The sequence below is a fragment of the Microplitis mediator genome, chromosome 4, assembly GCF_029852145.1.
Source record: "Microplitis mediator isolate UGA2020A chromosome 4, iyMicMedi2.1, whole genome shotgun sequence".
Taxonomy (NCBI): Eukaryota; Metazoa; Arthropoda; class Insecta; order Hymenoptera; family Braconidae; genus Microplitis; species Microplitis mediator.
Genome location: NC_079972.1, coordinates 13,702,596 through 13,715,468, shown reverse-complemented (window position 1 = coordinate 13,715,468; position 12,873 = coordinate 13,702,596). Strand labels below are relative to the sequence as shown.

The following is a 12,873-nucleotide window of genomic DNA, read 5'->3' as shown; positions in this document are numbered from 1 at the left end:
ATTCACACTCATTAAAAAATGACACATCACTACAATAAATGATTAATATTTAATAAACTTAAAAAAAAAAAAAATCATATCAATAAAAAAACGACCTTACGTTGAATCAAGACTCGAATAATTATGATCCTGAAATTGACAGACAACAACTTTCCGGACTTTATTCTCAATAAATCAATTGCAAAAAAATAAAATAAAAATATGCACATGTAGAAAATTATAAAAACTATAGGTGCAACTTTTTCAAATATTTTTTTTTTTATAATTTATTATTTTGAAAAAAAAAATCAAAAAATTATTAGACGTCGGCTAATTTCAGTATCATGAATAATTATGACACTCAATGTAGTAGACATGACATTTTTAAAATGTGTATGAATTAATTAGTTGTCAGTAAAATAAAATTTTTTATATGCAATGTTCTAAAATTTTTTATATAAGTATTTTACTTATATATTTATTTAAGAAAAAATAGTTTTTTTAATGTCTGCTACTTTCATTATCACGAATGAGTGTGAATGTAGCAGACATCAGACAATCGAAAAGTTCAACAATCGATATTTCTGCGAAAAAACGATTTAAAAAATTTTAAGACTCGGAAATGTATTCGTTTTCAAATTATCTTTACACGGATTTTATTCTTTTTTTCTTACTTTCTTTTTTGGAGCTATAATTTTTAAAATAAAACTTTAATGAACATTTTCAGAAATATATATCAATAAAAAAATATCAAATTAACCCATTTACATTCTTTTTAAACGAACTACAGATGACTTTTTTTTTTTTTTCAATAAAATTTATAGAATTTATATTAAGCTGTATCTATTTAAATAATGACTAAAATGAAAAAAAAAAAAAATTCATCTCTTCATTTCATCAAAATCTACAGATGAATTTTTTAAAATTATTTTTAAAATTTTTATTTCATAAGTTATTAATTTTTTTCTCATCCGACAAATTTTTATAATGACATATAGCTACGAAAAATGTGGTTTTATCGATAAAAAATAAAGGAAACATGTTTAATTTTAAAAAAACTACAAATGAATTTTCATATTTTTTTTAAATATAGATATATATATTTATATAAATTAAAAAAACTATATTTTTTATATATTAAATTCTTTAAAAGCCATTTAACCATCACAAATAACAAGTTAAATTATTTATAATCTTATTTTAAGCTAAAGACCATTTTTTGGACCCTTTTAGAACATTTTTTTAAAAAATATTATACAATATTCTGATTCAATTAAGAAATTAATAATTATATACATATATACATTAGGGTGAGCCAAAAAAACCAACCTATCGAATTTATGTCTTAAAAAGGAACTATATATCGAGAAAAAATTCTCCCATTGGGCAAAATTTTTAGCTCAATTTTAAAAGGTGTCGGTAGCTATTTGAAATTTCCCATTTAAAAACATGCAAAAAAAATTTTTTTGATTAAAAATATTATAACTTTTGAACCGTGTGAGATAAAAATTCGGCTCTAGAATATTCTTGTATGGCATTAAATTTCTTTAAAAAAAAGTCTTAGAAGTCGAATTTGTAAACTTGATATTTCGTATACTAACAGGCTATCAAAGTCTAGAGTAAACAGAATCATACAAATTTAAGGCTTTATTATTAAAAATATCAATACTACGAGAAAATTTGTTCAACATGTAGTGCAATGAAATCACCAACAATATCCACGTTGTAACAAATAATATTTTGTTATCGATCACAATAAAAGAAAAGTATTTGGAAAATCCAAATACCTTAAATTTGTATGATTCTGTTTACTCTAGACGTTGATGGCCTGTTAGTATACGAAATATCAAGTTTACAAATTCGACTTCTAAGACTTTTTTTTAAAGAAATTTAATGCCATACAAGAATATTCTAGAGCCGAATTTTTATCTCACACGGTTCAAAAGTTATAATATTTTTAATCAAAAAAATTTTTTTTGCATGTTTTTAAATGGGAAATTTCAAATAGCTACCGACACCTTTTAAAATTGAGCTAAAAATTTTGCCCAATGGGAGAATTTTTTCTCGATATATAGTTCCTTTTTAAGACATAAATTCGATAGGTTGGTTTTTTTGGCTCACCCTAATGTATATATGTATATAATTATTAATTTCTTAATTGAATCAGAATATTGTATAATATTTTTTAAAAAAATGTTCTAAAAGGGTCCAAAAAATGGTCTTTAGCTTAAAATAAGATTATAAATAATTTAACTTGTTATTTGTGATGGTTAAATGGCTTTTAAAGAATTTAATATATAAAAAATATAGTTTTTTTAATTTATATAAATATATATATCTATATTTAAAAAAAATATGAAAATTCATTTGTAGTTTTTTTAAAATTAAACATGTTTCCTTTATTTTTTATCGATAAAACCACATTTTTCGTAGCTATATGTCATTATAAAAATTTGTCGGATGAGAAAAAAATTAATAACTTATGAAATAAAAATTTTAAAAATAATTTAAAAAAATTCATCTGTAGATTTTGATGAAATGAAGAGATGAATTTTTTTTTTTTTTCATTTTAGTCATTATTTAAATAGATACAGCTTAATATAAATTCTATAAATTTTATTGAAAAAAAAAAAAAAGTCATCTGTAGTTCGTTTAAAAAGAATGTAAATGGGTTAATTTGATATTTTTTTATTGATATATATTTCTGAAAATGTTCATTAAAGTTTTATTTTAAAAATTATAGCTCCAAAAAAGAAAGTAAGAAAAAAAGAATAAAATCCGTGTAAAGATAATTTGAAAACGAATACATTCCCGAGTCTTAAAATTTTTTAAATCGTTTTTTCGCAGAAATATCGATTGTTGAACTTTTCGATTGTCTGATGTCTGCTACATTCACACTCATTATCACGAACAATTATATAATTGAATAAAAAACATAAATAAATAAATAAATGTAAGGAATACAAGATTGTGAATGTAGCAGACATTTGTCAATCATCATAATTTTTAAATAAATGAACAAAATGTAGATTTAGGGACATAAATAAATTTTCTACTTATGATCCTGGTTAGTAAACAATTAAAAATTTTCCGCTTTTTTTCAACAAATCCATAACAAAAAAATAAATACGCACATGTAGAAAATTAAAAAAACTATACGTGCAATTTTTAAAAATCATTTTTCTCATTTTTGCAAATTAACGTTTTGAATTCCAAAAATTATGAGACATCGGTATCATTTTTATTTCTTCTCAATTGTTTATTTATAATTAAAAATTATTCGCAGTCACATTCACACTCACAGGGAATAATTAAGGAATTGATGATAAAGGAAATAAATAAGGCATTCATATAAATACAATTGCAATATGTTTTTATTATTTTATTTTCTATCATAATACTGTATAACATACAAGAAATGCACTTTAGTGAAACCTACAGAAGAGAATCTGAATGTAGAGCAATATTTTAATTACTTACAGTGTGTTAATTTAATTATCAATAATTGAAAATTATTATTATTTTTATTTTACTTTTATGAGGACTTTGTTGCAATTAACGAGTTGTCTCCCTTAATTTAAATTTCTTTTTTTTAAATATTTATTTTCTTTTTTTCTTTATTATCAAGTTAAAAAAATTATATCGAAGGCGATGACGACACTGGGTGTTCCTTCATTAATTTAAAAATTTATTATCTTCTTCCCTACTTCAAATTTTTAGTTTTATTTTTATTCATAAACGTCTTAAGGACTGAATGAAGCAGTACGACCGTAATGTTATACCATATTTATATATCACGTTATTCTCTTAGAATGTCATGGCCAGAAAATAAATGATTATTTTTAAAAATTTATTTAATTATCTGCCCCCTGCTTATTTACTCTTACAATCCATTTTTAAATATTTTAAATTCATTGAATTATTTTTAATGCAATAACTAACTCGATCGGAATAAACATTCGGCTAACGACCAGGGAACGGCTTCTTGGTACTCTCGTTTTATTTAAATATATATCACAAACTAGTATCAAATATAAAACATATACAAGCCTGCTAAATTCGCCTGATTAAATTCATATAATTTATTTTTAATTATTATATTTTTAAATTTTCCTTTATTTATAATAAATATTTTTTTAAAAAAATTATCCATTTAATTCCATTGAATTTTGAGGAAATAAATAAATATGCACACATTGAGATACTTGTATGTGATAATAATAATAAGTTATAATAATAGTGTAATAAATGATTTTGACTAGAGTTTCGATGAGTTTGATCTATGAAAATATTGAAAATACTTTAATAGAAAAAAAAAAAAAAAAATTTCATTTAAAATTCTTTTTTTTTTAAACTGTAAATTTATTTAATTATTTGTTAGTAAAAATAATACTAATTAATTTATAAATCAATTAGTTTAATTAAATAAATCGCGATTTACTGATAACGAGATGCTGTAGCATTAATAGTGGATTCAAAATTCCATAAATGAATAAATAGTTACATTATATATATTTATAAATATAAAATAACCGGCGTGTCACATTCTCGAGAAAGGTAGGTGTTAATTATTAAGCAATTAAATATTTAACAATAATTATAGTCAATTTTTCTTTGTATTCGATACATTAATAATTTAATTATTAATACTTTGAAAGTTGTTTATTTAAAAATAAAAATAAAAAAAGAAATGAGAACGGAGATTTAAATATATAAATTTAATTGGAAGAGTATTTTTTAAATAAACGAATACAAATAATAAATTAATAACTTTAGCCGTATTTATAAATATTTTAAAAATTCAAACTCACGGACGGCGTCGTAATACAAAGAATGCTTTGCAATTAATTAATAGTTTTTTAAATTGATTATTTTATTTATCATTTCTTTTTTTTTCTTTTTTAATAATATACAAACATATATATGTATCGACAGTTATACAAACGTGTATCGCAATTGCCTATACAATTTGTTAATTGTTACAACGTGGCGAAAGTTCAGTCTTGTATAAAGGAGATAATTATTTTATTATTTCTTTAAATATTACAAGTTATTTATGCACACTCACGTTTTATTATTACAATTATTATAATTAATAAGAAACGTTTATAAACGCGATATCACAGCGCTCAGCGTTATAATTTAAGGTACTCGAGTTTATTTAATATATTATTCTTTTTTTAATTATTTCTTCTTTCAGTTAATCATCAAAATTTATTTTTATTTTTATTATAATTAGATCAGCATTATTTATAATTATTTATAAAACAACGGTAATACCGCATTATATACTGAGGCGCACGCGATATTAACGCGTATGATAAATTACCAAAATGGCGATTGTTAAAACGCGAAACAAATTAAAATAAAAATAATATAAACTTTATGAGTGTCAATGTAGCAGACGTCAAATTTAAAATTATAAATAAATAGAGAAAATAATTAAAAAAATATTTATAAAAAATGCACTTAATTTCAAAATTTTAAATGCGCATTTTTTAAAAATTTTATTAATTATTTACTCTATTAATAATTTTAAATTTGTCTGATGTCTGATTCATTAACTCATAAATTTTTGATGAAAATTAATAACAAAAAAAAAAGAAAAAAAATGACTCCGTTCTTTAAAATGTACCGAGTTACGCTTGGCACGATGAGATTTAATTATTTATAATAAACGTTTTATTAATTAATTAATAAAAAAAAAATTAACTATAATAATAAATGGCAATCACGATTTATAACTGTATAAAATACTAAGCGTTAAAAAATGTTGCAAGTACGCCTATCTTTCTCAACAGTTAGCGACACGTTTGTTTTAAATCGTATAATATTTTTTTCTCACCTCCGGGCGGAAAGCGTCAACTTTCGTCCCGCTGTGCAAAACGAAGTTGCCGCTTCCCGCCTCCGTCGAGGAGAAAAATAGTATACACTCCTCGGGAAGTAAATAAGAAAGCCTCAGATCACATGTTTGTTGACCTCGGCTTCGCCTCGGCCAACAATTACATGTGATCTGAGACATTTCTTACTTTACTTCCCTTGTAGTGTAAAATACTATTAATTATTTTTTCTAACAATCAATCACTAAGTATTTTGTGTGCGTGTTGTTTTTAAAAACCATGTTAACACGTACGACCTGCCGTTTTAAATTTTTGTATTTTTTTTTTAATTATTTATTTTATTTTATTAAAAACATCTCATTAGTGTTTTTTACTCAATAACTTTTGAAAAAATAATTATTTGCTATTCTTAATATACCTAACACAGTCGGAGTACTCAGAAAGTATCAGTTAGCAGAGGTCTTGTCGTTGCCCCGTTTATTCTATTAACTATTTTTGTTATAAGTTGATTTTTTTTAATTATTTCGCTCGCTCTAATCCTCGTTCTCTCTTTCTCTCTCACGTTCGCGCTATCAGTTACTCATCATCACTTATTTAGAACGCATAATTATTTTGTTTATTTTAAAATAACTTTAATAATAATTGGTTTATTTATAAAGTACCAATTGTTATTGGGAGACTCATAAACTGCCTTAATTTATTTTTATAATATTTTAAATGTTCGTTTACTTCTGTGTTATTTATCATTTAATTAATTAATTAGTTATTTAATTAATTAAATATATTTGTTTTTTCTGTTTGTATGGTTTATTTTTTACCAGTCGACAGCAAATTCCCCATCGAGATAACATGATATGGTATACCACATATATAAAATTGATGAGATACGTTTCCCTATTATAACCATGTCGCACATCAGAATTTTTTTTATTTTCTGTGCGCTACATTTTACATATCACAGAGCTACGCGCAAACTCTCCATCGATATCCAACTGACATTTTTTTTATTTATTATTAAATTACTAATTAATATTACTTATAAAAAACTTTGATATTATCATTGTTATTATAATTATTTTTAATAATTCAATCACTTTATTTTTATTTATTTATTTTTTTCTTCTCTAAAGTAAAAAAACTATTCAGTGCCATCAGAAATTCGACAGAGAGAATACGCTAATGTACGGCAGCCTCCTACATTTATTACTGCGATTTGTAAACTTTCTCTTTTCTACTTTTATTATTTTTTTTTTCACTCACTCTCTATTTATTATCCTCCATTATTATTATTATTATTTTTAATAACTTTATCAGCGCCTGTCGATTGTCATGTACGAGAAAAAAGTGAAACTAAAATTCAAATTAAGTAAAAAATACGACAATTACAATTGAATACTTTTTGTTCAGATTAAAAGACAATTATCAATAATAATTAATCAATAATTACTAATAATAATTAATACAAATGTGACTCAACGTGTCGACATTGACCTGTGCGTTCAAATATTCAAGACCACTTTTAACTAAAAGTAATAATAACAATAACAATAATAATAACTAATTAATAATAGTATAGAAGTTATATATTTATAATTATATTATAGAGACTAATAAATGGCCTGACATAAACTACACAATAACAGAACGTGGCTTAAATAAAAAGACAATGAACAATCAATAAGTTATCGATCAGACGCTTGATTTTAATGAAGGATCGCAATGATAATAATAATAATCATTTAAATAATAATAATATGTAAATAATTTTGTTTAATTATTGGTCGCAGGGATCCTCGTTATGATAAACCATCAGTTTCTTATCCTCATTTGTTTGTTATTAATTTATATATATATATATGTATTTATATATTAATTAAAAAACTCAGTACTCGGCTAATAGTCGCCTTGGACTGAAAAAGGAACTGCCCTATACACGAGCCATTAAAAATAGCGTTTGACGCTTGTTAGCCTCGCAGTATATGTAGATATTAGTACAGTATTTTTATGCGACTTATTTAACAGAATAATGATACATTACAAACAACCTAGACTCACAGAGTAGTAATAAAACAACTAAACGTAAATGATGACATAATAAAAAATAAGAAAAAAAAACAATTTATCAATCCTTTGTTTTTTTCTTCTTTTAAATTTTTACACTTATTAAATTTTTTTAGACGCGTCAACTAAAACAGGTACAATTGGGTTTACAATTGGCAGCCACAGCCTGCAAGTGCCTGCACGAGGGCGTGCAAATTGGGAGCTTTTGGTGGCCAGTTGCATAAATATCAAACATACTCTTTATATTTATAATTCGTTGGTCTAACAACAAATTACTTTTATTTTTATTACTTTTTTTTCTTTTTATATTCATTATTATTTAATACAAAAATAAGGTACCGAGCTTTACAGCCATGCAACTACGCGCCCTTCTCACTTATCATTTTTTATTTATTTGATAAAAGTCAATCGTGCTTTTCAAGCGATTTAAAGACATTGAAAGACGTTTAACGAGACGTATTATCTATCAGTCTCGAGGAAAGAGATTTATTAATATCTAAAATCCCACTGGTTTATTTTATTGGACGCAGAGCTTAATTTTTATGCAAAAGGCCTTATTTATTTTCTTACGCTTCTTATTCTTTTTTCTTTAATTACTTTTTTTAATAGAATGTCTTCAGCATATACGCAAAGTTATAAATAAACATTATAAATCATTAATCCTAACCCACCCCCCTTCTATACGTTTCGTGCATTTCAGAAAAGCATACAGATAATAGTTTTACATTATTACCGCAAAGAGATTACTATTTATCAATATAATATAATATAATATAATTAGGATATTCTTAATGACCATCAATAAAAACTACACTCGTGGTCATTTACCAAATATTTTTTTTGTTTACGATTAATATATATATTAATGTAATTATTATAATAATTATAATCATACCACCGCTATCGAGCTATCATTTAAAGTCAAGACTCGACTGGAATGTGCCTTAAATTATTGGCGCATTTATTAATATTATTTTAAATTTAAATTTTATTATTTAATTAAATGATCCCCGCGTAATGGGATTAATTGTACTTTTTAAAATAATAAATACGTGTAAAATTACCAGAGAAAAATAAATGATTATTTAATAATTAATTAACGTGAAATTTAACATGTAGGCCTCAGACAATAAATACTTTTATAATAAATTTATTCACTGGATAACTTGTCATGTGTTAACTTTGATTTAAGTTATTATATATATAGTTATTACTGAAGGCTAAAAGGTAGTCGCCAATGAGCACCATTCCAGAAAAGTACCAACAATGTAACCAAACAACCAAAAAAATTATTAATATTATTGTTATTAGCATTAGATATTTATATATTTATATATCGATATTAAAATAAAATAATTAAGATTATTGTAGACATTAGACGAAGGAAATATATTGAATTAACATTAAAAAGCCCGTTTGGTGATTTATGAAGAACAGAAAAAAAAAAAAAAAGAAAATAATAATAAATTTGTCAAAGCGTATTTTTTATAATATTATAACGCAATTGACGATAATAATTGATCCTTACTTGACGGAAAGTTGGATAAATTTACCTCTTAGATTGGAGAATCACTGCTGTACGGGTGTTGGTGGGTAAGTGTACCCGTAAGGTGCGACTGTTTGGAACTGACCGTACCCCATTGATTGGTATGCACACGCGTTGGCAGTAGGTGGTGGTCTGTTTGTCTGGAAGAACTTGTTGCTAACTAAACTCTGTATTCCAGAATCAGTATGACCGGTTGATGGCATTAAATATGGTGGTGGAATTGAATATACATTCTGGCCATTTTGGTTTCCAGCGTATGCATTTTGTTGACGTTGGGGATTCATGTTACGGTTGTTCTGATATGCTGGTCGTGGTTGATATCTCTGTCCTCCGTTTTGGGCGCCCTGGTAATTAGGCGACGTGTTGTTACCAGACTGGTGGTATCCGTTTTGCTGGTAACCGGAATTTGATTGACGTTGATGTTGTTGTTGTGGCTGCTGTTGTTGCTGGTGTTGGCTGTAGCCGTTTTGGTAATTATTCTGCTGACGTGACACGTATCCGTTTTGCTGACGATGCATGTTTTGTCGATCGTAGGAATTGTGTTGTTGCTGTTGCTGGTACATGTTGGTCTGTTGGTTGTTGGACCAAGTGCCGCTTGAAGTGGGACTGACGTTACCTCTCGGGCTGGAGTTGGGGTTGTTGTTTGGTGAGGAACGGGCGGGATTCCAGCGTTGACGGTTCTTGCCAAATTGACCACGTTGTGCATTTGCCATCTCAGACAATTGTGGGTTTATTACTTGGCCAGCTTCCTCAAGTACTGATATCAATTCTTTAGCTTGACGAGCATTGTTTGGTGTAAAGTACGCGTATGCTGTACCAGCACTTTGGCAACGTCCCGTTCTTCCAATTCGATGGATGTAATCCTCAGAGCTGTTTGGATAATCAAAGTTTACGACGTACTTGACATCTTCGACATCAAGACCACGAGCTGCTACATCAGTCGCCACGAGAATTGCGGTTTTGCCGGTTCTGAACTCAGATAAAACGAAATCACGTTCTGGCTGAGACTTATCACCGTGAATGGCTATTGCCGACCAACCTTCACGCTTTATTGCTTTCGTAATGTCATCAACTTTTTTCTTTGTCTCGACAAATATTATAGTTTTATTGCCTCTTTCACAGCCGATTTCACGCAACAAATTTGTTAATTTAGACTCCTTCTCATGTTCTTGGCAAATTTCAATAATCTGACGGATATTGTGATTGGCAGCAAGAGTGAGGGAACCAATATTGATTTGAATGTAATCAGAAAGAAAATCTTCAGCGAGAGCTTGAACCTCTTTGGGCCAAGTCGCTGACCACATAAGAACCTGTCTGTCGGGTCTGATTTGTTCGATTATTTTACGGATCTGGGGCTCGAATCCCATGTCTAACATACGGTCGGCCTCATCCAATACCAAATAAGTACATCTTTTCAGATTGGTGGTACCTTTTTCCAGAAAATCAATTAGACGTCCCGGTGTGGCGATGCAGATTTCAACTCCACGCTCCAGGTCCCGTGCCTGTGGTCCTTTTGGTGAGCCACCGAATATACAAGTATTGCGGATGCATGATGATGAACCAAAGTCTCGTGCCACTGATTGAATTTGCTGGGCCAGCTCACGCGTTGGTGCCAACACCAAAACTATTGGACCTTCGCCACGAGTCAGTCGTGGTTGGTGGTTGATGTGGACAGTTGCTGGGAGAATATACTAAACATAGAAAAAATGTCATCATGATTAGTCACTGAACTGACGTTTAATTTTATTTACTCACTCAATTTACTTAGGACACTTACCGCTAATGTTTTTCCCGATCCTGTTTGGGCGATACCAACCATGTCCCTTCCACTGAGAGCAATAGGCCAGCCTTGGGCTTGAATGGCCGTCGGTTCTTGGAACCCTTGTTTGCAGATTTCTTGCATTACATACTCAGGGAAATTACTTTCTTCAAAAGCTTGAATCGGTAGAGGAGTGTTGTTTCCCTTCACTGTTATTTCTTTTCCCGCATGATACTTGTTGACGTCATCGGGTGAACGGCTTCTGATATTTGGATGAGGTACATAAAGATTTTTAGTAATGGCCGGGAGTGCGTCCATGTCCCAGTCAGGTTTCTTCAGTAAATCACCAGGTGCTTTCTTCTGATTCTGTTGATTCAATTGCTGTTGCTGCTGCTGTTGTTGCTGTTTATTTTTATTTGGATTATTATTCATGTTGTTGAATTTATTTGGATTTTGTTGTTGACTATTCCAATAAGTTCCTCCTCCTACACCCCTGTTGCCATAGTCCCTGTTTCCTCTGGGCCTGAAACTTTTATATTACAAAGAAAATCGTTCTGTGTGCCGAGTATATTTAAGTCAAGGCTACTTTGATTTAAATTACACGAATAAATTATAATCGCTGAATAAATTACAAATTTCACTTGATATTATTATAAATAAAATGATAATTGTTTATTTAAATGGATTAATTCCCCACCAAATGTTAGTTGCGACAAGAGAAATTCACAAAATGGCCGGTTAGTTCGCGACTTGTCGAGAAACTTCTACGGCCGGCCATGATGGACTCGATCAGGACTTTTTTTACAGACTAAAGAGCTTGTAAATTTGTAAAAATATTTTAAATAATTAATTGACAATTATACTTACGAAGTTTGTTGTGTGTAACCGTTGCTATACATTTTGTACAGCTTATTGTTTTATCTCAAATTTAAGTAACTTTCTCTTTACTCAGCTATCCCTCTTTTTTTATCTAACGTACGATGTCAGCTTTCGTCTATCAAACCTGGGAACAATCAGAATAAAGACTTATAATTACGGAATAAAAGTAATAATTTATAATTTTAATATCGGCAATGAGAAATGTCAGGATTGGAAATGATTTAGAGACAATTTTTGAGCAAAAAAGTTTTGGAAAATGAATTTAAATTTAAAAAAATGCAGGAGCACTTACTCCAGTAACCCGGTGGACAGAGTCGACAATGGCTAACAGGCACTGAGAAGAAGGAAGCCACCAGCTACCTAGAGTTTACCGTTCGTGACGTAACTTCCGACGAAATGATCACGTGATTAAAATCCGCCAATCCCTGCAACGCTGCTTGTTATTTTTCAACGCCGGCGCAAAACCCTCCAATGATACGATTCACTCGAAATCAATCGATTATTTTTATGCTCGCTGGTACTTTTGTTTTTATTTTATTTACTTTTTTTTTGCTCTAGAATTTTCTAGATTTTATTTTACCCTCCGCCTCACTCAGCCACTCGATCCCTGGCGATTCTCACAATAAAAGTTACGGGAATTTGTAACGAATCAAAACAACCAATCGGTTGATAAAAAATAATCTAGGTCTAGCTGATAAGGAATCATTACATGATAAAATAAATTGAAATCATTAGAAATTAAATTTTTAATTGTAAAAATTCATCAGGAGTTTAATGAATAATTTTTTTTATTACAGGGAACGTTTTTT

At 28.2% G+C, this 12,873-nt stretch overlaps 1 protein-coding gene across 2 annotated transcripts; it reads right to left on the bottom strand.

Annotated features, from left to right (window-relative positions):
• Window positions 1-4,862: 4,862 nt before the first annotated feature.
• Window positions 4,863-12,512, bottom strand: LOC130667096 (uncharacterized). Of its 2 annotated transcripts, none has more exons than XM_057468533.1 (4): window positions 12,357-12,512; window positions 12,053-12,188; window positions 11,204-11,714; window positions 4,863-11,117 (listed from the first exon to the last, which is right to left on the bottom strand). In XM_057468533.1, the coding sequence occupies exons 2-4, from the start codon at window positions 12,082-12,084 to the stop codon at window positions 9,450-9,452; spliced, it is 2,211 nt and encodes a 736-aa protein (XP_057324516.1). In that variant the 5' UTR covers window positions 12,085-12,188; window positions 12,357-12,512; the 3' UTR covers window positions 4,863-9,449. The 2 variants fall into 2 exon arrangements, with proteins under 2 accessions (XP_057324516.1, XP_057324517.1); XM_057468534.1 differs by having other exon boundaries at window positions 11,204-11,708.
• Between the last annotated feature and the right edge of the window lie 361 nt (window positions 12,513-12,873).

Excerpts from the sequence above, each read along its gene's own strand:
- LOC130667096 (XM_057468533.1), bottom strand. The coding sequence starts at position 12,084 with ATGTATAGCAACGGTTACACACAACAAACTTC. Across the intron at positions 11,715-12,052 it reads GGTTACACACAACAAACTTC|TTTCAGGCCCAGAGGAAACA; the intron begins GTAAGTATAATT and ends GTAATATAAAAG. Across the intron at positions 11,118-11,203 it reads GATCGGGAAAAACATTAGCG|TATATTCTCCCAGCAACTGT; the intron begins GTAAGTGTCCTA and ends TTCTATGTTTAG.